This window comes from Pan troglodytes, chromosome 1, assembly GCF_028858775.2.
Source record: "Pan troglodytes isolate AG18354 chromosome 1, NHGRI_mPanTro3-v2.0_pri, whole genome shotgun sequence".
Taxonomy (NCBI): Eukaryota; Metazoa; Chordata; class Mammalia; order Primates; family Hominidae; genus Pan; species Pan troglodytes.
In genome coordinates, this window is record NC_072398.2 from 214,955,406 (window position 1) to 214,980,387 (window position 24,982).

The following is a 24,982-nucleotide window of genomic DNA, read 5'->3' on the forward strand; positions in this document are numbered from 1 at the left end:
AACTGATTGTTCCCTTCTCCCCACCCCTTCTGTATACATATCTCTAATGATAGCATATGTCACACAAAGCAGCGATTGTTCCCATGTCTGACTTCTAGCCTAGAGGGCAGACTACATCATTTTCATCTTCATATCTCAGGTACCTACAAAATGTCTGGCACATGACAGATGCTCATGATAAAATGTTTGACAGTTGAATGAACAATCAGAATCATAGAAGAGTGTGAGCACTGGTCCTTTGTCTTCCAGGTGGGACAGTGTGTGGTGGTCTTCAGCCAGGCTCCTAGTGGGAGAGCCCCACTCAGCCCCAGTTTGAACTCTCGCCCATCACCTATCAGTGCCACTCCTCCAGCTCTCGTTCCTGAAACCCGAGAGTACCGCTCTCAGTCTCCAGTAAGAAGCATGGATGAAGCTCCTTGTGTTAACGGCCGCTGGGGAACACTGAGACCCAGGGCTCAAAGGCAGACTCCTTCAGGTTCCCGGGAAGGGAGCCTTTCCCCAGCCAGAGGAGACGGCTCTCCTATCCTCAATGGTGGGAGTTTGTCTCCAGGAACGGCAGCTGTGGGTGGCTCTTCTTTGGACAGTCCTGTACAGGCCATATCTCCAAGTACTCCATCTGCTGCTGAAGGATACGACCTGAAAATAGGACTTTCTTTGGCCCCCCGACGAGGATCACTACCAGATCAGAAAGATCTGAGATTAGGATCCATAGATCTGAATTGGGATCTGAAACCCGCTTCCAGTAGTAATCCCATGGATGGCATGGACAATAGGACAGTTGGGGGAAGTATGAGACACCCTCCTGAACAGACAAATGGTGTGCATACCCCACCTCACGTGGCCAGTGCCCTTGCAGGGGCCGTCTCCCCAGGTGCCCTGCGTCGGAGTCTGGAAGCCATCAAAGCGATGTCCTCCAAAGGCCCCTCGGCCTCTGCAGCACTAAGTCCTCCTCTTGGGTCTTCTCCAGGCTCTCCTGGGAGCCAGAGTTTGAGCAGTGGAGAAACAGTGCCCATCCCTCGCCCAGGGCCTGCCCAAGGAGATGGACATTCCTTACCTCCCATTGCTCGCCGTCTGGGCCACCACCCTCCACAGTCCCTAAATGTTGGCAAACCCCTATACCAGAGTATGAACTGCAAGCCCATGCAGATGTACGTGCTGGACATTAAAGACACCAAGGAGAAGGGGCGGGTCAAATGGAAAGTATTTAATAGCAGTTCTGTGGTTGGACCTCCTGAAACCAGCCTGCATACCGTGGTACAAGGCAGGGGTGAACTCATCATATTTGGAGGACTCATGGACAAGAAACAGAATGTGAAGTACTATCCAAAAACAAACGCCTTGTACTTTGTACGAGCAAAGAGATAATGTGTTCTAAACCCCTTTCCTTTTCTGTGGCTTTTAATTTGGAATTTTCCAGTGTGTAAGCATTTGGACTGAGAATTGGGAAAACAAAATTACTCCCAGAAGCCAAAACTCTTTAATTCCCAACCGAAGTCACTCCAGGCTGGGATCAAATCTCCATTAAGAAAAAAAATTATATATAAATATATATATATATTATGTAGCCAACTCTGTTGACAAAAAAAGGGAGAGATTTCCATCCTGGTTCAGATAAAGTTGTTGCTGTGTTTTAACAGGGGCTAGGCTGCCTTTTTCTACCTTGCTGGTAACTAGACCAAGAAGTTAGAGAACAGACTAACATCAGTAACTTCCCAAAAGAAACTGAAGAGCCCCCTGTAAATCTTTATGTAGCCTTCTTGGAGTTAAAAAATGAAAGGGCATTTGTAAGTTGCAAAGGTGGAGGGTTTTAGACTCTCATGCTTCAGGTGCTGTCAGGGTAAAAGTAACTGTTTTTCCCCTTCTCTTAAAACCACAGAGGACCTGTGACAGCTCTGCAGAAATGCCAGTGCCTGGCCCCCTGTTGCCTTTTATGGCTGAGGAAAGTTACCCAACAAAGGATTTTATTCCACATTTGTGTGCCGGGTCATCGTGAAATAATGTTTATGCAGCCAACATCTGACCGCCTAGTAGTGTCCATTGGTCTTTGGAGTGCTTCTTGTGTGTCTCAGAAAACGTTTTGTGTCTGATTGTGGAAATTTCTGACAATCAATCATATTTGGTGGCAAGTTGCCAAAAAACATATTTATTCTCCTCTTTCTTCCCTTAGAACATGGTGCTTGGAAACTGCCTTTTCCATTCACTTACAGGCTGCTTTTTTCTTCTACCTTTTTTTCTTTTTTTTTTTTTTTTTTATATGTGGTTAAGTCCTAAAACCTGTCTGACTTTCTGTTTCTTTTACAAAGCTCAGGTGCCTACAGAAATCAGAAGCTGCTTAGAAATACTTGTGGAACCCTTTCCCTGGTGTCACTAGGGGGCCAGTAGGGAATTCTAAGATGCCAATATTGTGAGAAATCTTTGAAGCATCAAAAGATACTGTTTTTTCCCTATGGGCTTCTTTTTACTTCCAAAGCACATTGAGCACACTCATCCCATATTTGTAGAATGTGGAAATTGATTCTGGAAGGGAATTCCAATAACAGTTCTTTTTAGAAATGTTTTTTTCCTTGTGGTGACATATATTCCTCTTCCTGGCTATTGGCAGGTGATGGAGTTGAGAATCATGTATTTGACTTCTTGACGCATGGCTGACCTCAGAAACAGCTCCATCCTTTGCACTTGTCTTCTTCATGTGTCACCCAAATAGGGCTTGGGTTTTTACTTTCACTTCATTTCTGAGATTAAGGTGTAACCAAGTAGAGCATTTCTTTGCTTGATACAGAAAGTTACTAGTCTCAACCATGGCCTGGGCATAGGAGATGTCAAAATAAGTTTATTTCAAATGGCACCATTTAAATAGGGATTTTTGGTGATTTCTCATCAGTGGGAAGAGGATTTTTGTTTTGCCTTTGTTTTGTTTTGAAATATAAATCCTAATTTCAAAACATCACCTTCCCACCCTGACACTCCTCTTTTTATTATTAGCGTTTCTCAGGCACAAAGCCTGCTGCAGCTGGCCCTGGGTCCTGGCTTTCAGCCGGCATCTGGCAGCCTAAGTGTACTGATAAGTGTGTTTTCTCCTGTTACATCATGCTGAATGCTTTCCCTTAGCCATTAGCTTTTATGATGTGGTCTTCGTAGGAAAGCCACCCTGGTGCCAAGCCTAGCTTGTGGGGAGGGGTATGTGTTCCAGAAACTGCTCTTTGTGTTCCCTTCAATGAGGAAACAACATGTGTCTACTTATGTGGCATCCAACTGCTTGGAGCTCCACACTTCCCTTTCGCGACTCAGGCTCTGGTGCTGTTGCCAATCCTTGCTTGGCAAAGACTGTTCGATCATGTGGGGTCCTTATTTACAAGGGAAAGCTGGGCCAGAAGGCTAGCAATTCAGTTGTTACCGCTATTGCTGTACCTTGTGTTAGGACATTGTGTTTGTGCATGGAATGTGCCTCCAAACTCAGTAGTTCCTATCTAAATATAAAGTATATTAGAAACCTGAAAGTACAGAATCTCAACCTTACAGTCTTTCCCTTAGTCCTGTGGCCTTCCTAAGCCAGCTGTTAACGTGTTGATTCCTTCCACTTCCCCCAAGTAGGCAGGCAACAGATATGTTGATTGTCTTAGAAAGTAATCTGGTTCCTCTGAACTCCATTGAATTCCAGTTTGACGCATACTGCCTGGAACCAGACTGTTTGCTTACAGCTTTTTAAGAAAAATCTGCCTTGTCTGCCCCCATTATTGTTGGTCTTGGTAGCTCCTGGGCACTGTGGGCGTGTACCATGGGAAAGTGATTCAACACAGTGAAGGTGATTGTCTCCTCAGGCCTCCTGAAGCCACCTGTGCGGTGGGACTTCACGTGTCTCGGCCGAGGTGAGCATTTCCACAATGCCGTGGATGCTGCAGTCAGGCCAGATTGAACCATGACCCCATTTTTCACATGATACCAATTTTGTCTTAAAATTCACTGAGAAAAATGAGACTAATTTTTTTTTAACCCTCAGCAGCACCTGAAGCAAATATTTATCCGTATTTATTGAAAATTCATTTTGTTTCTACTTGAAGCTTTAACCCCTTCCATTCCTGCAAGTGTGCCTTTTGAGAGCTCCCATGGCCTAGTGACTTCACTGGTCACCTTGTCCATCTTACGTAAGAATTTTAGTCTCTCCCTACCCTCTTGGACAGAGCTTCCTGTTCTCTTATTTCACAGGTTATGCAGCAGAGAGGGTTTTGTGTTTTCATTCCTATTTCCACCCTTCATTTGGTTGGTGGACTCCACAACCCCACCCTACCCTACACTTTGGGAGCACAAATTTGGTGTTGAAACAAGCTTAAATTTCATTTTAGGGCATACTGGGCTTACTCTCCTCCCAGCTGTCTGTGGATTGATTTGATTTTAATGTTCGAGTTTTACAGCAACAGCTGAAAACCATGAACTATTCTAGGAACTGTGTTGGAACTCTTTAAAATAAAGAAAAGAGGAGGAGGAGGAGGAAGAAAGAAAACCAACTTAAGAAGCCTTGACTTTGGAGGACAGAAAGCCACCAGCCAATGGAGAACAAAGAGATGTTTCCCTTTCCTTTCTTTCACCTTGTCATTCTGGGTTTCTTCTGCTTCACTCTTTCCTTCCCCCTTAAAAGTGGTATTCCTGGTTGGTCGGTCTGTCTGTCTGTCCTTGTCCCTGTGGTGACCCTGGCATGGTGATGTGCTCTACTTTGCATTATCCATGGTCTCTTACCAGCACACAAGTCAGTGGGGAGGATCTAACCACGCCTGGTGGTGAGGAAGCTGAATTTCCAGGCCTGCGTCCCATGTAGCCTCTCCATGAACTGCAGAAGGCATGTTCTGCATGGTTACCAGTAAGTGGCTCCCTCTCACCGTGTTCATTGTCAAATGAGAGCAAACTTTAGGTGTTGGCTCCATTGTACGCTCTACTTGCTCTGCTCCCCTCCCTCCAACCAGGGTTCATGTCAGTGCACACCCCATGTGCCCTGGCGAAGCTGGTGCTGTGAGTGATGTTTCCCATACAACTCAGGGATGCCAGGTGGCTTACCCTGAGATAGTCATTTTGGGCACATAACAGTGTAGGAATGAAACATGGATTTCATTGATATTTAAATCTGTCAATTTCATTTTTTGTTAATGTTTTCCCCTGATGACTTTTTAGCAATTTAACAAATAAAATAAAATGGACAATTGTCTTAACTGTTTTATTAGCAAAAAAAGAAAAAGAAAGAAAAGAGGTCTGGCCGGGCGCAGTGGCTCACGCTTGTAATCCCAGCACTTTGGGAGGCCGAGGCAGGCGGATCACAAGGTCAGGAGTTTGATACCAGCCTGGCCAACATAGTGAAACCCTGTCTCTACTAAAAATACAAAAATTAGCCGGGCATGGTGGCAGGCACCTGTAATCCCAACTACTTGGGAGGCTGAGGCAGGAGAATTGCTCCAACCCAGGAGGCAGAGGTTGCAGTGAGCCAAGTTTGTGTCACTGCACTCCAGCCTGGGCAACAGAGTTAGACTGTCTCAAAAAAAAAAAAAAGAGGTCAATCACAGTGGCTCATGTCTGTAATCCCACCACTTTGGGAGGCTGAGGCAGGAGGATCACTTAGACCAGGAGTTTGAGACCAGCCTGGGCAATATAGTGAGACCCCATCTCTAAAAAAAAAAAAAATTTACCCAAGCATGGTGGTGTATGCTTGTGGTCCCAACTACTCAGGAGGCTGAATGGGAAGATCACACTTGAACTAGGGAGGTCAAGACTGCAGTGAGCCATGATTGTGCCACTGCATGCCAGCCTGGGCGACAAAGTAAGACCCTGTTACAAAAAAAAAAAAATTGTCTTGATGGGAAACAATTGAGGTTGGAGATTGAAGGCACAGTAGTTGGAAAGAGATACCTTCTCTAGGAGGTTGTGTTTTCATGGAGAGGTGGAGAGTTGCCACTCCTTGGGGACAATGCCATTTAATAATAAAGCAGCTCCCTCCATCACGCTTGAAGGGCTTGGTGTTTCAGAGCCTCAGTACCAGCCTGCAATGGACATCCAAGAGTGGTCATGAGCTTGGAGCAGAGGCCCAGGGGCCAGGACGACATTTGCATCTTCCCTGGCCCCCTAAGCAAAGATGAAGACACAGGGCCCCAGGGGCATGAAGAGGCACAGCAGATGATGGTTTGGAATGCAGTCCCGAAGCTCTGAAGGCCTATGGCTTAATCCTGCTTTTCCCTACTTACTACTTAACCTTGGATACAAGCTTCCTCATCTGTAAATGTAGTTGCTTCTACCTTATAGGAGCCTGTGGGTTAATTGAAGTTGTATGTGAAAAGCGCCAGCACAGCGCCCAGCACATAGTAAGTTGGCAGCTACTGCCTTCCACTGCAGGGCCAGCACAGCACTCCCCAGCCAGGGTTCTTGCTTTTCTGGATACTAAAGGGTCAGTGGGCTAGGCATGGTGGCTCACGCCCGTAATCCCAATACTTTGGGAGCCCAAGGCAGGTGGATCCCTTGAGGTCAGGAGTTCAAGACCAGCCTGGCCAACATGGCAAAACCCCTTCTCTACTACAGATACAAAAATTAGCCAGGCATGGTGGTGCACGCCTGTAATCCTAGCTACTCAGGAGGCTGAGGCAGGAGAATCACTTGAACCCAGGTGGAGGCTGCATTGAGCCAAGATTGCGCCACTGCACTCCAGCCTGGGCAACAAAGCGAGACTCCATCTCCCAACAAATAAATAATAAAGGGCCAGAGGCCTATGCACATTCGGGTGTAAATTAAAAATCTGCCCGGGGAAGGGGAGACAGTGCAGGAATCAGCACCTCAGCCCAAGGTTTTGCCTTCATTACTCCTCCCGTGAGGCCTGAGAAAGGTTCCTAGAAGTGGTAGGCTTTGAGCACCCCCACGTCCAGGCAGGAGAGGAAGCATCCACCAAAATTTTGCCCGTGAAAATCCTGCAGGCTGGCCTCTGCGTGGTGCTGCCGCACATGACTGGGGCTTAGTGCTCTGTGCCTTTTCACCTCCCCCAGGCCAAGGAGAGACTCCCAGCTAAGTTCCGCCTTCTGGTCTCAGTGGCTTTACTACTTCTCTTCCCACAAACACTGCCAGCATGTCAGTGGATGCTGTGTGAGGTGATGATTTGCCCACGGCTGGAAGTGTTCAAACAGGGTCTGACTACCTGCATGGGAGGAAATAACAGAGATGCATCAGATCAAGATTGGAACCAAGGAAACGCTTGATGCCATTTCAATTTTTTGAGACGTAGTTCTGTGGACTCAGAAGGGACTTAGAGGCAGTAGGACAGGGCAGACCTAGGTTCAGGAGCTGACTGTCACTTTGAGCTGGAGCAAGTCATCCTGCCTCACTGAGCCTCAATTTTATCAGTAAAATGGCAATGATGGCAGCCAGCCTCACAGGTTAGCAGCTTAGCTGGTACCAGCCAAGAATCATTTAATCCATTGGATGGGTGTGATTCCCCAAAAGGCCACCTGAGGGCACCCTGTGAAAGGCTTCAAGTGTGCTTGGGCGATCTGTCGGAGGCAGTCTTGAGAAAGAAAGCAGATGGGCAGGAGGAAGAAAATGCTTGCCCGTTTCTCCCCTCCCTCTGTCAGTTAAGCCTGGGGGGCACCCGTCCCTGGCCCCTGCCTTGTTTCAAGTACCATCCTCCAGCTGGCCTACCTGCCTTTCCTTCCCCAGCCCTCAGCTGTGGGAAAATTACCGTCTTTCTCATGGGGCTGGGCTCTGGGTCCAGAGCCTGTCGGAATGCACAAAGCCAAGCCCATGTCTTAAGTAAATGCCGAAAAGTCCTAGCAGAGTGTGTTCTGCACCCACCAGGGAGCCTGTCTGCCCACCTACTGCAAGGAAGAGAAGGAGGGCTCCTTTCCAGCAGAAGCCTGGGGAGAGGGAGGATGCTCCTGCCCGAGGACATGGGCTGTGGCCCGTTGACAAGGCCTAGAATGCCTGGAACTGACTGGGAGACTGTTCACTCTCAGCAAGCATTCCCTGAGCATCTGTGACCCCCGAGGCACTGGGACACACACAAGACACAAAAGAGGCCCACCCATGAAGGAGCTTACAGCCTAATCACAAACCAGGGAGGTGTCACATGGGCTAAACAAAAATGACAAATCCTGAGATTCTAAGGTCAAAAGACAGTCCAGGTATCATACTAAAAAGATACCAAAGAGGATGGAGTCAGTAGAACCATCTGCAACCAGTGCAGCCACCCAGGGCTGGGACAGTTGTTCAGGAAGCCAGAAGCCAAGAAGTTAGCCTTCTCTTTGCTTTGGTGTCTTAGTTCCCTTGTGCTGCTATATACCATACCACAGACTGAGTGATTTATAAGCAACAGAAATGTATTTCCCACATTTCTGGGGGCTTAGAAGTCCAAGCTCAAGGCACCATCAAGCTTGGTGTCTGGTGAGGGCCCAGTCTCCACTTCCAAGACATTGCCTTGTTGCTGCTCCATCGTGAAGGCTGTGTCTTCACACCGTGGATGGGATGAACTGGCCCCTCACGCCTTTCCATAACATCACTAATCCCATCGTGAGGGCTCTGCCCTCATGACTTAGTCATTCCCTGAGGGCCCCACCTGTTAATACTGTCACAGTGGTGATTAAACTTCAACATGTGAATCTGGCGGGACGTTCAGATCATGGCACTTGGCCTCGTCCTGCTAACCTGTGGCAGGGGGGCAGATGAGGATAGAACCTATCTGGGGCATCCCAGATGGGTGGGGTCTAGGCCTCGCTTCTGGCAGTCAGTAATGCAGGGTCTTGATAAGCCTATAAGCCGCAGCAGCCAGTGGTCAGGGCTGAGGACAATGGAGGGTGACCCATGTGGACTTGATGACCAGAGGTCATCCCCTCAGATGTAATGGGAAAGGAGCTCCCGAGTGGAATCCATAGTGGGAAGACAACACTTAGGACCGCATGGCTGGGGCCACGGCAGAGGCACAGAGCAGAGTGCTCTCTGCAGCAGAAGGCCCACAAGAGATGGCGTCCAAGGAGTAGCATCGCTCCCCAGCCATGCTTCCCTGGGATTTGGGCAAGCCTCCCTGCACACCAAACATGAGCCTCAGGGCGGGCTGGAGGAGGGGGTTTCCGGTTCTTCTGCCTCTCCTGGGTCTGACCTCGTCGTTGTCATTGCCCAGGTGGCATCCAAGGCTCTGCTGTCTGTCCACAACATCCGGACCTCTCATCTGTCTACACCCATTGCTTCAGGCTTGGTCCCTCCGCCGTTAGTAATGTCCAGCTCCACTCAGGCCGCTCACCTGCGCTTTACATTCCAACATCTGCTGTGAGTGTGTCCTCTCTGGGCAGCCCCCCACCCTCCCTCACTCCCCAGGGGCGGCTCCTCTGACCCTGTGCGCTTCCTCCATGCTTCCCCCACAGTTAGGGGCACCACCATCCATCCAGTCACCTGGGAATGATCCCAGGGTCAGGTGATCTGAGGATGGAGAATTGACCGCTGAGCTTGGTGGCGAGGCTGGTGCCCTTGACCTGACTTGATTAACTGGCTGTGGCTCCAGCTTGGAGAATGGCCTGAAGCCGGTGAGCCTGGTGGAAGGACTGCTAGGAGGCAGAGCAAGCATTCCAGGTGTGAGTGGAGCACTCCTGGTGCCAGGCCATGCTGAGGGAGGGGTGGGTGTTATTCTAGGTGCTGAGAGGATTTTAAGCCTGGTGTCCTAGCTGACCTCCCGCCCCCCACCCACCCAGGATCCTCAGGCAGGGCTCTCCATGCCTCATTCTCACCCCAGCTCGGCCTGTGTGTCTGCCCACCTGGGCCTCCCATCCACTCTGTCAAGTTGGTGACTGTGTCCCTGCCTTGTGGAGTCCTCTCAAGGTCTTGTGGGGACCTTGTCCAAAAGGTTTTTAATAAATATTTGTGGGGAGACCAAACCAAGAAGAAATGAGTGGACTAATCACAGGGCTCTAGGCCGGGCACGGTGGCTCATGCCTGTAATCCCAGCACTTTGGGAGGCCGAGGCGGGCAGATCACGAGGTCAGGAGATTGAGACCGTCCTGGCCAACATGGTGAAACCTCGTCTCTACTAAAAATACAAAAATTAGCCAGGCGTGGTGGCATGCGCCTGTAGTCCCAGCTACTTGGGAGGCTGAGGCAGGAGAACTGCTTGAACCTGGGAGGTGGAAGTTGCAGTGAGCCAAGATCACGCCACTGCACTCCAGCCTGGCGACAGAGCAAGGCTCTGTCTCAAAAAAAAAAAAAAAAAAAAAAAAAAAAAAAAAAAAAAAAAAAAAAAAAAATCAGAGGGCTCTAGACTAGAAGGGTCCTTAGGGAGATGTTCTACATGTTTTGCTTGAGGCCCTGAAAGGAGAAGCAGCTGGCTTAGGGGGACACATAGTTTAGTGGTCAGAGGGGCACAGGAGAGCAGAACTCATAGACCAACACGGTCCACAAGCCTCCTTCTGAAATGCGGTTCTAACCATGTCACTTTCAGGTCCCAACAGTCAGCTGGCCTCCTTTGCCCAGCAGCAGTGTTTACATGAGGTCTGTGGACCCTGTTATGGACTGAATTATGCCCTGCTCCACCCAAATCCATACATTGAAGCCCTAGCCCCCAATGTGACCATATTTGGAAATAGGTCCTTTAAAGAGGTAATTAAGGCACGCTTTTCATCTGTCCCGCTGAGTGTTTGCCTCTTGATCGGGAACTCCTGCTTCTCCCTGCCTCTAAATGGACCCCAACTGCTCCTGCTCGCCTGATGGTTCCTGCGCCTGTGCCGGCTCCTGCAAATGAAAAGAGTGCACATGCACCTCCTGCAAGAAGAGCTGCTGCTCCTGCTGCCCTGTGGGCTGTGCCAAGTGTGCCCAGGGCTGCATCTGCAAAGGGACGTCGGACAACTGCAGCTGCTGTGCCTGATGCCAGGACAGCCCTGCTCTCAGATGTAAATAGAGCAACCTTATAAACCTGGATTTTTTTTGTACAACCCTGACCCATTTGCTACATCTTTTTTTCTATGAAATATGTGAATGGCAATAAATTCATCTAGACTAAAAAAAAAAAAAAAAAAGTAATGAAGGGTGAGCATGGTGACTGATGACTGTAATCCCAGCACTTTCAGAAGCCAAGGCAGGCAGATCACTTGAGGCCAGGAGTTTGAGACCAGCCTGGGCAACAAGGCAAAACCGTACCTCTAAAAAAATACAAAAGAAAAAATCCGGGCATGGTGGCTAATGCCTGTAATCCCAGCACTTTGGGAGGCCAAGGCGGGCGGATCACCCGAGGTCAGGAGTTCAAGACCAGCCTGGCCAACATGGTAGAACCCCGTCTCTACTAAAAATACAAAAATTAGCTGGGTGTGGTGGCAGGCGCCTGTAATCCCAGCTACTTGGGAGGCTGAGGCAGGAGAATCACTTGAACCTGGGAGATGGAGGTTGCAGTGAGCCAAGATCGCGCCATTGCACTCCAGCCTGGGGCACAAGAGTGAGACTTTGTCTCAAACAAACAAACAAAAATACAAAAAAAAAAAAAAAAATTAGCCAGGTGTGCTGATGTGCACCTGTAGTCCTAGCTCCCCTTGGGGCTGAGGCAGGAGGATTGCTTGAGCCTGAGGAGGTCGTGGCTGCAGTGAGCTGAGATCACACCACTGCCCTCTAGCCTGGGTGACAGAGTAAGGCCCTGTCTCAAAAAATAAAAGAAAAAGGTAATCAAGGTTAAATGAGACCATAAGCATGGAGCCCTAATCCAGTAGGACTAATGTCCTATTTGTAACAGAGGAAGAGACACCAGACATGTATAAGCACAGAGAAGAGGCCATCTGCAAGCCAGGAAGAGAGGCCCCACCCAGAAACCAACTCTGCTGGCACCTTGATCTTGGACTTCCAGCCTCTAGAACTACGAGAAAATAAATTTCTGTTGTTTAGAGTACCCAGACTGTGGTATTTTTGTTACAGCAGCCTGGGCTGACTCATATAGACCCCAACTTCAGAACTGCCTAGTGCTTTTGTCAAATCTGCAGGCTCACAGACCTACCCAGCCCCTGACACAGAATGTCGGGGTTGGATGTGTGAACCCCAAATATCTGAGACAGGTCACAGTCAATTTAGAAAGTTTATTTTGCCAAGGTTAAGGATGTGCCCGTGACAGCCTCAGGAAATCCTGAGACATATACCCAAGGTGGTCAGGGGTACAGTTTGCATTTATGTTTTAGGGAGACATGTGACCTCAATCAATATGTGTAAGATGTACATTGGTTTGGTCTGGTAAGGCAGGACAACTTGAAGCAGGGGCTTCCAGGTTAGAAATACATAAGAGACAAGGCCAGGTGCAGTGGCTCATGCCTATAATCCCAGCACTTTGGAAGGCTGAGGTGGGCGGATCATGAGGTCAGGAGATCCAGACCATCCTGGCCAACATGGTGAAACCCCGTCTCTACTAAAATACAACAACAACAAAAATTAGCCGGACATGGTGGGGCATGCCTATAGTCCCAGCTACCTGGGAGGCTGAGGCAGGGGAATCACTTGAACCTCAGAGGCAGAGGTTGCAGTGAGCCGAGATTGTGCCACTGCACTCCAGCCTGGGCGACAGAGTGAGACTCTGTCTCAAAAAAAAAAAAAAGCAGATAAGAGACAAAAGATTGCATTCTTTTGAGTCCTTGATCAGCCTTCCACTGAATACATAATTTATTTTGTTTATTTATTCAGCTCTGTCACCCAGGCTGGAGTGCAGTGATATGATTCTGCTCACTGCAACCTCCACCTCCCAGGTTCAAGCGATTCTTCTGCCTCAGCCTCCAGAGTAGCTGGGATTACAGGCGCCTGCCATCACAGCCAGATAATTTTTGTATTTTTAGTAGAGATAGGGTTCACCATGTTGGCCAGGCTGGTCTTGAACTCCTGACCTCGGGTGATTCGCCCGCCTCAGCCTCCCAAAGTGCTGGGATTACAGGCGTGAGCCACCGCGCCCAGCCATTTTTTGTATATTTTTAGGGATAAGGTTTTGCCATGTTACCCAGGCTGGTCTCAAACTCCTGACCTCAAGTGGTCCACCAGCTTCAGCCTCCCAAAGTGCTGAGATTACAGGCGTGAGCCACCGCACATGGCCCCAAGAGGACTTCACATCTTCTCTGGGTTGCAGATTAACAGGCACGTTCATTCTGCCAAGTTGCTTCATTTTCTCACACGCTCACTGAGCCCTCCACGAGCCAAAGATGGATGGATGTGAAGTCTGGAAATCCAGAAATAATTCAGATCAGAGCCCTGCCACTGAGTCACTCCTGGCCCATGGAGAGAGCTCTGGACAGCTGTGAATCTCCCTGACTGGGCAGATGTGGTGACAGTTGCAGGAATGGGAACCATGTGACCTGGGAGTATGGGCAAAGGATTCCACCTGCAGAATCCTGTAGGAATGGTTATTCATCTGGTTTTTCTGCCTAGCCACAGCGTGAGCAAGTTGAGAGAAAGCACCTTGTCTTACACATCCTCATCCCCTCTCTTAGACATAATGGGCCTTAAAAATCTGTGAGTTCGTGGTCCTCTGGCTGCTTTCTGCTTCCCTAGGAACAGCCCTCCTAGTGGCTAGGGGCAAAGTTTTAAAAACACAAAACCCAAACTGGCAGAACAGATAAGTACTTTAGAGTCAGGTAAGTGTGGGTTCTTTTTTTTTTTTTTTTTTTTTTTGACAGGGCCTGGCTCTGTCACTCAGGCTGAAGTGCAGTGGCATGATCTCGGCTCACTGCAACCTCCATTTCCCGGGCTCAAGCAATCCTCCCATCTCAGCCTCCAAGTAGCTGGGACTACAGGCGTGCACTACTGTGCCCGGCTAATTTTTGTATTTTTTTTTTTGTAGAGGCAGGGTCTTACTATGTTGCCCAGGTTGGTCTCAAACTCCTGAGCTTAAGCAATCTGCCCGCCTCAGCTTCCCAAAGTGCTGGGATTACAGGCGTGAGCCACCACACCCAGCCAGCTGTGGGTTCTGAGTCGGTTTCACACTGACTAGCTGTGCGGTGTGACCTCAGACAAGTCACGTTATGTTTCTGAGAGTCTTCGTCAGTACAAGAGGGTAATACTATTTACACAGGTTTGTTTATAGAATTAAATCAGGTGACCCCTGTAAAGTCCCCACTGTCTGGCACTTGGGTGGCCTTAGGTAAAGCTTAACTCCTAAATTATTCCTTTCAAAACAGTGATTTGCCCTACTTGAAGGCATTGCGGAAAGATAATGGTAAAAATTAAATGTAATAGACAAACTCTCAGTAATGACCCACCTGCACTCTTTCCAACCAGTGGGCATTTACTGAGCACCCACCTTCTGGGTAACAGGCCTGGTGTCCAGTGCTGGAACGGTGGAGAGGAGCTCAGAGTTTCAGAGCTGAAAAGTCAGCTCCAGGAGAGCAGGGACTTCTTGTTGGCCACTGTATTCCCAGCTAGGTGCTCAGTATTTGTTGAATGAATGAATGAATGAAAAATACAATCCAGCGGGCCTCTGACTCATTTTTTAAAACTTGAGCCAAGTCCCTTGACCTCTCTGAGCTGGTGTGTGTCCCCATCAGTGAAGTCAGAGATGTTTAAGTCATCTAGAGGTCCTGCCAAGCAGGATTAATAGAGCAATAATATTAATAATAGCAACAATCATAACTAAACATATGGAGCACTGCTATGGAGGGAATAACATGTTACGTCCACGTTATAGAAGAGGAAACTGAGACACGGAGAAGCATGAAAGGCTCCTGGATGGGGGGGTTCATGATGTTTTGGAAGAAAGACTAGGGATCGGACGGAGTCATAGAGAAGAGGATCCACAACCCAGAGGAAAAGGCCTAGTCCAGAGCCACCGCGCGGCGCAGGCTGCGGACGTTGTAGGAGGGACGAACGTCTCCCGGAACCCGCCCAACCCAACCTCCGGCGTCTCCATGGCAACAACCTCCGCACATGCGCCGCGAGCACCTGCGCCGGAGCTGCCAGCACGCGCAGAAGGCGGACGCAGGCGGAGTGGAAGCGGGCCCCGCGGGCTGGGGCGGCGGGAGTGCGGTGGGCGTTTAAAGGGGCCTTCGGCACCCAGGTCGGTTCGCCGCCGGGACTGCTGACGGGGAGGGCTAGGTAGCCCCGGGAGTCGGGATCTAGAAGGTAGAGGAGAAGCGGGGCTGTCTGACCCCCGGAGGTGACAAGGGGAGAGGGGCTGTGTGAATACCCTCCATGGGCAGTAATGGGATGACTATCCCCAGGGAGCATTGCGGAGGAGAGAGGCGGCTGAGGGACTGCACTTTCTGGGGCCCCCCGGGAGAGTCAGAGGGCAGTTAAGAGGGATCACAGGCCCGGCTTGGTACTGTCACTCCCCTTCCCACTCCCTGCTCTCAGCATTCTGTCACCTCCCTACCCCGTCGCGGTGCCCAGCCATGGCCAGACCTCCCGTGCCCGGTTCAGTGGTTGTCCCAAACTGGCACGAGAGTGCCGAGGGCAAGGAGTACCTGGCTTGCATTCTGCGCAAGAACCGCCGGCGGGTGTTTGGTAAGTGCCTCCCCCTTTCCTCTAGCCCGCCACTTGTCTTTCCCTGGGGAGAAGAGTGTCACCCGTTGCTCCCTGAGGAGAGCAGAGAGGCAGGGCAGTGAGGGCCTGCTCCACTGCAGTCTTCAGCAGTCTTCAGCCTGGGGGACTGAAAGCCCTATCTCTGGGACCCCCACACCTAAATCTCCTTAGAGCTAATTCCATCGTCAGAGCCAGGAACATGGAAACAGCAGAAACCCTGCCAGCAACCACTGTCACCAGAGATGCAGTTGATTGAGCACTCCCCTGGTGCCAGGCCCTCTGTTGGGCACGTTACACAGTGCACGCCCATTTAACCTCTCAACAGCACATGGTACAGACTTGGCTAAGATCACACCCCAATAAATAGAGGTGAGCCTCTTCCATGTCCTGCTGTCCCTGGGATGAGACGCTGGTGTTCCCCGTGGTGAAACTGACTCACCCAGGCAGGGCCCAGCTGTCAGGCCGGCAGAGGTGCCTGGAATCAGCTGTGGAGCCCAGCTCTGGCCAGGAGAAGCAAGGTGCCAGAAGACTTAAGACCAGAGAGTGAGATAGCTAGAACCAAAATTTGTGAATAAGTCAACTGTTTGTTTGTTTTTTTAAAAGAAATTATATTAAATTCAAAAAATGACCCTCTAGAAGGCTGGGCGCGGTGGCCTGTAATCCCAGCACTTTGGGAGACCGAGGTGGGCAAATTACCTGAGGTCAGGAGTTCAAGACCAGCCTGGCCAACATGGCAAAACCCCATCTTTACTAAAAATACAAAAATTAGCTGGGCATGGTGGCGGGCACCTGTAATCCCAGCTACTTGGGAGGCTGAGGCAGGAGAATCGCTTGAACACAGAAGGCAGAGGTTGCAGCAAGCCTAGATCGAGCAATTGCATTCCATCCTGGGTGACAAGAGTGAAACTCCATCTCAAAAAAAAAAAAAAAAGACCCTCTAATATGGCCACTGTCCCTCTAATCCCATGATGGCTGGCAACACTGTATTTGGGGTCACACATACCCAGGCAAGTGACCCAGGCTCCACCACTGCTAGCTGTATGGCTGGGAATAAGTGAACTCTAACCTCAAGTCGCACCTCTGTAAAATGGGGATAATCACAGTATTTACCCCATAGAGTTACTGGGGAAATTAATAAGGAGGGTGTTTGTAACATACCAAGCAGGTTCTGGCATGCAGTGGGTGTTCACTGAAGGTTGGCTGTTATTGTATTTATTTTGCATTTAGTTGTGTTGAGTGGAAGAGAATTGAGTGAAGGTCGAGCTGATTTTCTGGGAACATCATAGAATCCACTGACCATATTATCTATGCCACAGATAGGATTAAGTAGCCATAACTTAGAGGAATGGCAGTGATGGCTTTTAATTTTTGTGTTTTTACTTTAACCGCAGACATTTGGGTTTTTTTTTTTAACAGCTGGGTGTATGCACCTGAATGTATCATTCAGTGGTTGTCATGCAGGCCCCACAACAAACGCTGAGAGCAGCTGGTAAATAAATATCAACAGACTGACTATAATGCTTAGGCTAGTCTCTTTGTATCCCAGACTTCTGTAAAATTGGGTTGAGTATTAAGAGCCACAGATGAGGCCGGGCACGGTGGCTCATGCCTGTAATCCCAGCACTTTGGGAGGCTGAGGCAGGCAGATCACCTGAGGTTGGGAGTTCGAGACCAGCCTGACCAACATGGAGAAACCCCATCTCTAAAAATACAAAATTAGCCAGGCATGGTGGCGCATGCCTATAATCCCAGCTACTCGGGAGGTTGAGGCAGGAGAATCACTTGAACCCGGGAGGCGGAAGTTGCAGTGAGATCACACCATTGCACTCCAGCCTGGGCAACAAAAGCGAAACTCCGTCTCAAAAAAAAAACAAAAAAGAACCACAGATGGTTGGTTAGCCCTGAAGAAGCCATTAGAAATGAGGTTGTCCTTGGCTGTATGTGGTGGCTCATGCCTTGTAGTCCCAGCACTTTCGGAGGCCAAGGTGGGAGGATTGCTTGAGCCCAGGAGCTCAAGACCAGCCTGAGCAACATAGTGAGACCCCATCCGTATTAAAAATAGAAGGTAAAGAAAAAAATAAAAATAAATAAATGAGATTGTCCAGCCCAGGATCTGATGGGGCAAGTGCAGGATTTACCCGCGTCTTAGTCCATTTTATGCTGCTACAACAGAATACCACACTCTAAGTTATTTATTTATTTATTTTTGAGACAAAGTCTCGCTCTGTTGCCCAGGCTGGAATGCAGTGGTGTGATCTCGGCTTAGCACCTTCCACCTCCCAGGTTCAAGCAATTCTCCTGCCTCAGCCTCCCAAGAAGCTGGGATTATAGGCACCCACCACCACACCCAGCTGATTTTTGGTATTTTTTTTGTAGAGATGGAGTTTCACCATGTTGGCCAGGCTGGTCTTGAACTCCTGACCTCAGGTGATCTGCCCGCCTTGGCCTCCCAAAGTGCTGGGATTACAGGTGTAAGCCACCGCACCAGGCCTCCTCTGGGTAATTTATAATGAACAGAAGCTTATTTGGCTCATGGTTCTGGAGGCTGGGAAGTCTAAGAACATGGCAGCAGCATCTGGAAAGGGCCTTCATGCTGTGTCATCCCATGGCAGAAGGCAGAAGGGCAACAGCAAGACAGCAAGAGGTGCCCAAACTGGCTTTTATAACAAACCCACTCCCTCAATAACAACATTAATCCATTTATGAGGGCAGAACACTCGAGCTGATCACCTTGTGTTAGGCCCCACTTCCTAACACTGCTGCATTGGCAATTAAGTTTCCAACACATGAACTTTGGGGGACACCTTCAAACCACAGCACCCCTTGACCCTGCCTGGCTCCCTCTTTGCCCTAGGGCTGCTTGAGCGGCCAGTGCTGCCACCGCCTGTGTCCATTGACACTGCCAGCTACAAGATCTTTGTGTCCGGGAAGAGTGGTGTGGGCAAGACGGCGCTGGTGGCCAAGCTGGCTGGCCTGGAGGTGCCTGTGGTGCACCACGAGACCACCGGTGAGTGGGACCTCTATCCTTTGCCCATCCTGGGAGGCCCTCCTTGGGGGTGGAGGCAAGAACCTGGCCCTGGACCACCTCTTACTCTGTAGCCTTGGAAAGTCACTTCACGTCTCTGAGCCTACATGGGCTCCTTGGTCCCAAGGGGATAATAGTACCACAGGGTTGTTGTGTGGTTGCCACTAGAGGTGGTGGTGGTGGTAACATGCCTAGCATCAAGCTACGCTCAAGGTAGATGCTCAGGAAATGCTAATCGTGCTTTGTTGTTTCTCACCACTGGATGCTGATTGTTCCACCATGTTGAAACATCTCCCAGTGTCCTGGGCCCTTTGGGTCTCCCTGGACATACAAACGAAACTTGCTTTGCCATAGCTAGGGCTGCATCTTCCTGGTGTACCAGAGTCTCCTCCAGGGCCAGTTTCTGTTTCTCCCATCAGACTGAGAATTATCCCGGGTCAAGGACTGTGCCTCCCTCATCAAACTGGGGACCCATCAGGGCAGGGATGTATCTCTTCTTCCTATTCCTTCCTGGTCCCCTATTCCTCCCATCTCCACCTCTCCCATGCTGAGTGGCTGACCCTGGCTCCCCCTCAGGCATCCAGACCACTGTGGTATTTTGGCCAGCCAAGCTGCAGGCCAGCAGCCGTGTCGTCATGTTTCGTTTTGAGTTCTGGGACTGTGGAGAGTCTGCACTCAAAAAGTTCGATCATATGCTGCCGGTGAGCAGGCATGTGGGCCTGGGTGGGCTCTGCCAGGGGCCGATTGGGTATTAATGAGCTCAAGGCACTGCTCAGAGACCTGAGCTGGCACTGGAGACAGTCCCAGCCCATGCTTGTCCTAGGACCAGCCGCTCCTTGCTCTGGGCCTCAGTTTCCCAATCTGTGAAAGGAGGGATTATTCCTGATTCTTCTGAGGGCCCTGCAGCTGATGGGGGGTGACATGGTTATATGCCTCTCCATCACCAGGCTTGCATGGAGAACACAGATGCCTTCCTCTTCCTCTTCTCCTTCACTGACCGTGCCTCCTTTGAAGACCTCCCTGGACAGCTGGCCCGCATAGCAGGTGAGGCCCCTGGTGTCGTCAGGATGGTCATCGGCTCCAAGTATCCTTTGGATACCCTTGGCAAGTCACGGAGCCAGGGGGTCAGGGGCCCAGCCTCTGCCCAGGCATGGAATTCAGCACCTGGGCTTTTACTTAAAGGGTACAGCATGGCTACCCCAGCTCCTAGGTGTGGGCTCCAGGGAGGAGGGAGAGGCAGGGTCTGATGGGGGGCTGTGCAGAGGCATCCAGTTAGGCTCCTTGACCCTCCTCCAGATTTGACCAGTACATGCACACGGATGTGCCCGAGCGGGACCTCACAGCCTTCCGGCAGGCCTGGGAGCTGCCCCTGCTACGGGTGAAGAGTGTGCCGGGGCGGCGGCTGGCTGATGGGCGCACACTGGATGGGCGGGCTGGGCTGGCTGACGTTGCCCACATACTCAATGGCCTTGCTGAGCAGCTGTGGCACCAGGACCAGGTGGCGGCTGGCCTGCTTCCCAACCCCCCAGAGAGTGCTCCTGAATGAGTCACGAGTGGGTGCCTGTGATCCCACCCCCAACCCTCAGGTCTCGACATAGGGCTGGAGGCTGGGGCAGGAACATGGATCCTATCTGGAGGACTGGCCAGCATGGCCTGATCAGGGAGGATGTGGCCAGAGAAGGCCCACCCGCGAGCAGCGCTTTCCTTGCAGAATTCATGGCAGGGAGGTGGGGACCAAGGCCCTGAGCTCGAACATCTCCCGCGGCCTTTCCCCCTTTGGCAGCACCGATGGAGGATGACTGGGAGAGGGGGTGCCTCTCAAGTGACTTCAATCAAGAACCTGTATTGGTTGAGGTGACACCATCTGTTGTAACAGATAAACCCCGAAATCCCAGTGCTGAACTCCAGAAACGTGTTCGTTCTCGCGTAGGCCTCAGCTCGGGAGGAGGTGACAGTGGGTGTGGGGCTCTGCTCCAGGCGCTCCTGCAGAGACCCAGCCCCAGAGACCCTACCCTGCCCAGTTGTCCTAGGGTATCAGCACCCAGTCAGCAGCCAGGGAGTGAGTGCAGGCGGGAGGTGTCCCCTCGCTTTCTGTGGACCAGGCCCAGGGTGGCACCTCATTCTGCCCACATTCCAGAGGCCAGCACCCAGCAGTCATGTGGTCATGTGGCGCTGTGGGGGAGGCTGGGACATGGAGTCCACCTGTGAGTCCAGGAGTTAAGCCCGTCGCTCTGCAGGGCCTTTTTTTTTTTTTTTCCAGAGTCTTGCTCTGTGGCACAGGTTGGAGTACAGTGGTGCAATCTCAGCTCACTGCAACCTACACCTCCTGGGTTCAAGCGATTCTCCTGCCTCAGCCTCCCAAGTAGCTGGGATTACAGATGCCAACCACCATGCCTGGCTAATTTTTGTATTGTTAGTAGAGATGGGGGGTCTCACTATGTTGGCCGGGCTGGTCTCGAACTCCTGACCTCAAATAATCCGCTCGCCACAGCCTCCCAAAATGCTGAGATTACAGGCACGAGCCACTGCGCCCGGCCTGCAATGCCCTTCTTGATCATGGAGCTGTCAGGCCAGGCTTAGGATAGGAGTCTTGGCAGCCCAGGGGCACCCGAAAGCAGCACCATGCAGGGCCAACGACCATCCCAGTGGGGGTCAGGGCGTGAGCTGGCCTGAGAGGCAGCTCTGCCCCGTGGGAGGCCATTGAGGACAGGAGCTGGGAGAGGAGTGAGTAGGCCCAGCTTTGTATCTTGGCCCTGCCCCATAAGCCAGAGACGCTGGTGGAAGTAGGCTAAGGAGGATGAGGGGAAGTCCCCAGGGAAAGGGACCTTTATATGATCCCCTCCAATGAGCCCCTGCTGGGCCCCATAGATGAACCCCTGGGCTGAGGCTTGGCGTGCATCTGGCTCAAAGCAGAGTGTCCCCAAAGCCAGCTGACTCTCAGAACTCTGCAGCTGTGCCCAGGCCCCATTCACACAGTATGACCTGTGCTCACACACCTGTGCTAGGACGAAAGCACTTTCCACTCCTGCTGGCTGGCACACAGGAGGCCCAGACTCACCTGTCCTGATGCCTGTGCCCAAGCACACTGCTCACATGCCCATGCACACTGCCAGCCTATCCACCCTGGGTACTGCCACCTACATTTGTCAACCCTTCCAGGGTCTGGGCCAGAGGAAGAATTGATTCCAGCACCTTCTCACCCCTGACTAAGGCTTAGAGCTCAGGCCCTGCACTTATCCCACACCCCAAGAAGGAATGTCCCTGGGCGGGACCCCTGCCTCAGAGCCTGCAGGCCGGCTCCCACTCCTGCAGCCCTCACCCCTGCTTCCAGGTGGGCCTGTCCACGTCCCCCTCTGTCCTTAACTCCAGGAGACCTTGGCTCACGTGGACAGCAATGGAGTGGGGGGAAGGGCCCTGAAGGCAGCCCCAGGCCTGACTGTGGGCCTCCAGCTACAAGCATTTGTGTTTGGGTACCAGCTACCCCACATTCCAGCTGGTCATCTCTGGGCATAAACCCCCACCCTCCAGAAAGGAGGCTTCCTGTCCCTCTTGGGCACCAGCTCAGCCAAAAGCCAGAAAGCTGCGCTGGAGCATAACCTGACCCCCCAACGGCGAGGCAGGGCAGTCTTCTCCTGGCTGGCACTGCTCTGGTCATAGAATTGATCCCTCATCCACCTTTACCCCAAACAAGAGGTGTCTCCCTGGGTGAGGACAAAGTGGGGAGGGCAACAGGGCTGGGGCTTAGAGCCCCTCCACCAGCCATCCAGGGCTGCCTTCTCAGCTCCTCCCAGCGCAGCACCGGTGCCACTTTAGTATTTAGTAGGCCACCCCCGGGACCTCCATCACCATAGTGCAGAACTGGAAGCCACAATGCTTTGAATAGTCGACGCCTGTGCCTCCTGGGAGGTCTCTGGGCAGCCCTGTGGAGAGTGAGTGAGAGGAGAGTGTGTTCTTACATGCACGTGCTCAGGCTGATGGCATGGGACTGTGACCCGTCCAGTCACACAGGGTCTCAAACTCCAAGGAGCCCCACACCTGGTTTAATGCTCTGCTGTTGCCCTCTTGCTGATGCCCTTCTTATTTTTTTAGAGACAGGGTCTTGCTCTGTCACCCAGGCTGGAGTGCAGTGGCACAATCATCATTCACTGTAGCCTTGAACTCCTGGGCTCAAGTGATCCTCCCCGTTTCTCCCCAGCCCCGGAAGTAGCTCCCACCATACCCAGCTAATTTTAAAACTTTTCGAGAGACCAAGCTGGTCTCAAATTCCTGGGCTCTACTGGGTGTAGTGGCTCATGCCTGTAATCCCAGCACTTTAGGAGGCCAAGGTGGGCAGATCACCTGAGGTCAGGAGTTCGAGACCAGCCTGGCAAACATGGTGAAACCCCGTCTCTACTAAAAATACAAAAATTAGCTGGGTGTGGTGGCAAGTGCCTGTAATCCCAGCTACTCAGGAGGCTGAGGCACGAGAATCGCTTAAACCCAGGAGGCGGAGGTTGCAGTGAGCCAAGATTACACCACTGCACTTCAGCCTGGGCAACAGAGTGAGACTCTATCTCAAAAACAAAACAAAACAAAACAAAACAAAACAAAACAAACAACAAAAAATGGGCTGGAGGAGCGGGTTGGAGGCCCTTCCGCCTCTGGTGGGTGGGGAGAAGCAGGGGAGCTGGTGTTCAGCTCTATTCTACAAAGAAGGGGTGGATCCTGAGAGGCAAGGGTGGGACTGAGGCCTAGTTACAGGTGGTCGGGAAGGAGGTTGAAGGGGAACTGTGTGACCTTGGATGTCCTTTGTAATTATCTTATGCTTAGCTGACACATCTGTAAAATGGAGATAGCAGCACCCACTTCTTTGAGTTGTGAGAAGTAAATGCATGTGAAATGTTTAGCATGTGCCGGGCACCAAGTTAAGAGCCCAGTAAATGTTGACTGTTATCATCGTCCTTGTTATTACAGTAGCAGCGGCGGTTCTGGTCAGAGAGCAGGTGGAGGGGAGGAAGAAGCCTCTCAGATCGCGCTGAGAGCGCCTCTATTGTTACACTTCAAATTTAGTCAGGGGTGCGGGGCGGGAGGGGCAGCCCAACTGGGCCAATTGAGAAGCTTCTGGCACCTGCAACTGCGCCCTGTCCCCTCACCTTCACCCCATGCCTGCTGCACCCAAGACGGCGATGACGCCACCGACAGGACGACGACTGTGTCTCGCGCCCTGCGGCGGCATTTATGTCCCGGACTCTAGGGGTACATTTTCTGAGACGGGAAAACCTGCATTGGTGAGACTTGGGCCAGACCCACCCAGACTCTTGTCCCACCTCACCCAGAAGGCCCGAGTGGCCAGGCCACAGGCTCTCCCTTAAACCCCCTCTCCCCTCCCCGAGGAATCCCGCAGCGTCTCTTGTCATTTTCTTGCAATGGGCAGTTCCTTCCTCGAACTAACCCTAATACCTTTTGCTACAACTCAAATTTCCTTTAATTTTGGCCTTAGTGGGACTGATGGACTCAGATCCCCCTTTCTACCCAGATAAAAGTGGGACAGAGCGGGGTCAGACCGCTCCTAACTGTCCCCCTGACCCCGCGATGGGGCAGACTTCGTGCTCGCCTGGGAGGAGAAGCTGCGACCCCCGCGGCGGCGGGAGAGAGGCGACTCCGGCAGCGGCGCTGGCGCGAGAATTTTCAGCGGAACCTGGAGGAGGTGAGCACGGAGCCGGCGGGCTGCGAGACCCGAGGCCGAGCGCAGACGCCCCTAGCCAGCTCTGAGACCCGCACAAGAGCCTTCAGCAGCTCATCTGTCAAATGGATTTGGCCGTAGTGTCAGCCCCAGGCAGGGGCTGTGACGATTACACGGACGCAGGGTGTAAAGCGCTGAGCCCAGGACCTGGCACATTGGAGGTGCCCAAGAAAGGGACAAGATCAGTCGCTATACGACGCGGCCCACCCGGCGTCTGTCTCTGCGTTTGAAAAACGAAGGTGTTCGTTTTCCTCATTTGAAATTTAAACGAGGAAAGGCATGTCAAAGCGCTTTTGAAGGCGGAAAGGACCGACGCGAAAAATGGGATCTGGCCAGGCGCGGTGGCTCACGCCTGTAATCCCAGCACTTTGGGAGGCCGAGGCGGACGAATCACCTGAGGCCAGGAGTTCGAGACCAGCCTGGCCAATATGGTGAAACCCTGTCTCTACTAAAAATACAAAAATTAGCGGGGCGTGGTGGCGCACGCCTGTAGTCCCAGCTACTCGGGAGGCTGAGGCAGGAAAATCGCTTGAATGCGGGAGGCGGAGGTTGTGGTGAGCCGAGATCGCGCCACTGCACTCCAGCTTGGGCAACAGCGAGATGTTGTCTCAAAAAACAAAACAACAACAACAAAAAAGGGATCTGTCACCTCCCGGCCGAGATCGTGAGGGGAGGGGCTTAGGGGTCCTTCCCTCTCCTCCTGGAAGAGCAGCCCAGGAGAGTACCCCGGCATAGCGCCGCACCCTTCGCCGAGCTGAGCGCGC

General features: G+C 51.5%; 2 protein-coding genes, 1 long non-coding RNA gene and 1 pseudogene across 5 annotated transcripts in view; 3 read left to right on the forward strand and 1 right to left on the reverse strand.

The window, feature by feature from the left end:
• Positions 1-5,193, forward strand: part of FBXO42 (F-box protein 42) — a 102,392-nt gene extending 97,199 nt beyond the window's left edge. For all 3 annotated transcript variants that reach the window (XM_513066.9, XM_054663022.1, XM_009449075.5), the window contains one exon: positions 250-5,193. In XM_513066.9, the coding sequence (XP_513066.4) occupies positions 250-1,365 (1,116 nt within the window). In that variant the 3' untranslated portion in view covers positions 1,366-5,193. The remainder of the gene's footprint in view (positions 1-249) is intronic.
• A 615-nt stretch (positions 5,194-5,808) lies between these two features.
• On the forward strand, positions 5,809-10,864 carry LOC129136519 (metallothionein-1X-like; annotated as a pseudogene).
• A 1,178-nt stretch (positions 10,865-12,042) lies between these two features.
• Positions 12,043-14,820, reverse strand: LOC129136525 (uncharacterized). The gene is made up of 2 exons (XR_008538272.1): positions 14,255-14,820; positions 12,043-13,174 (listed from the first exon to the last, which is right to left on the reverse strand). It is a non-coding gene; the product is annotated as an uncharacterized LOC129136525 (long non-coding RNA).
• Positions 14,799-23,428, forward strand: CPLANE2 (ciliogenesis and planar polarity effector complex subunit 2). The gene is made up of 5 exons (XM_001152853.7): positions 14,799-15,453; positions 18,326-18,478; positions 19,073-19,197; positions 19,444-19,580; positions 19,793-23,428. Exons 1-5 carry the CDS (start codon positions 15,342-15,344, stop codon positions 20,040-20,042), a joined length of 777 nt encoding a protein of 258 aa, XP_001152853.1. The 5' UTR covers positions 14,799-15,341; the 3' UTR covers positions 20,043-23,428.
• Positions 23,429-24,982: the final 1,554 nt, after the last annotated feature.

Bases quoted from the DNA above. Each gene is read 5' to 3' on its own strand.
- CPLANE2 (XM_001152853.7), top strand. From the start codon at position 15,342: ATGGCCAGACCTCCCGTGCCCGGTTCAGTGGTTGTCCCAAACTGGCAC. The intron at 15,454-18,325 runs GTAAGTGCCTCC...TCTTTGCCCTAG, and splicing joins GAACCGCCGGCGGGTGTTTG to GGCTGCTTGAGCGGCCAGTG. The intron at 19,581-19,792 runs GTATCCTTTGGA...ACCCTCCTCCAG, and splicing joins AGGATGGTCATCGGCTCCAA to ATTTGACCAGTACATGCACA.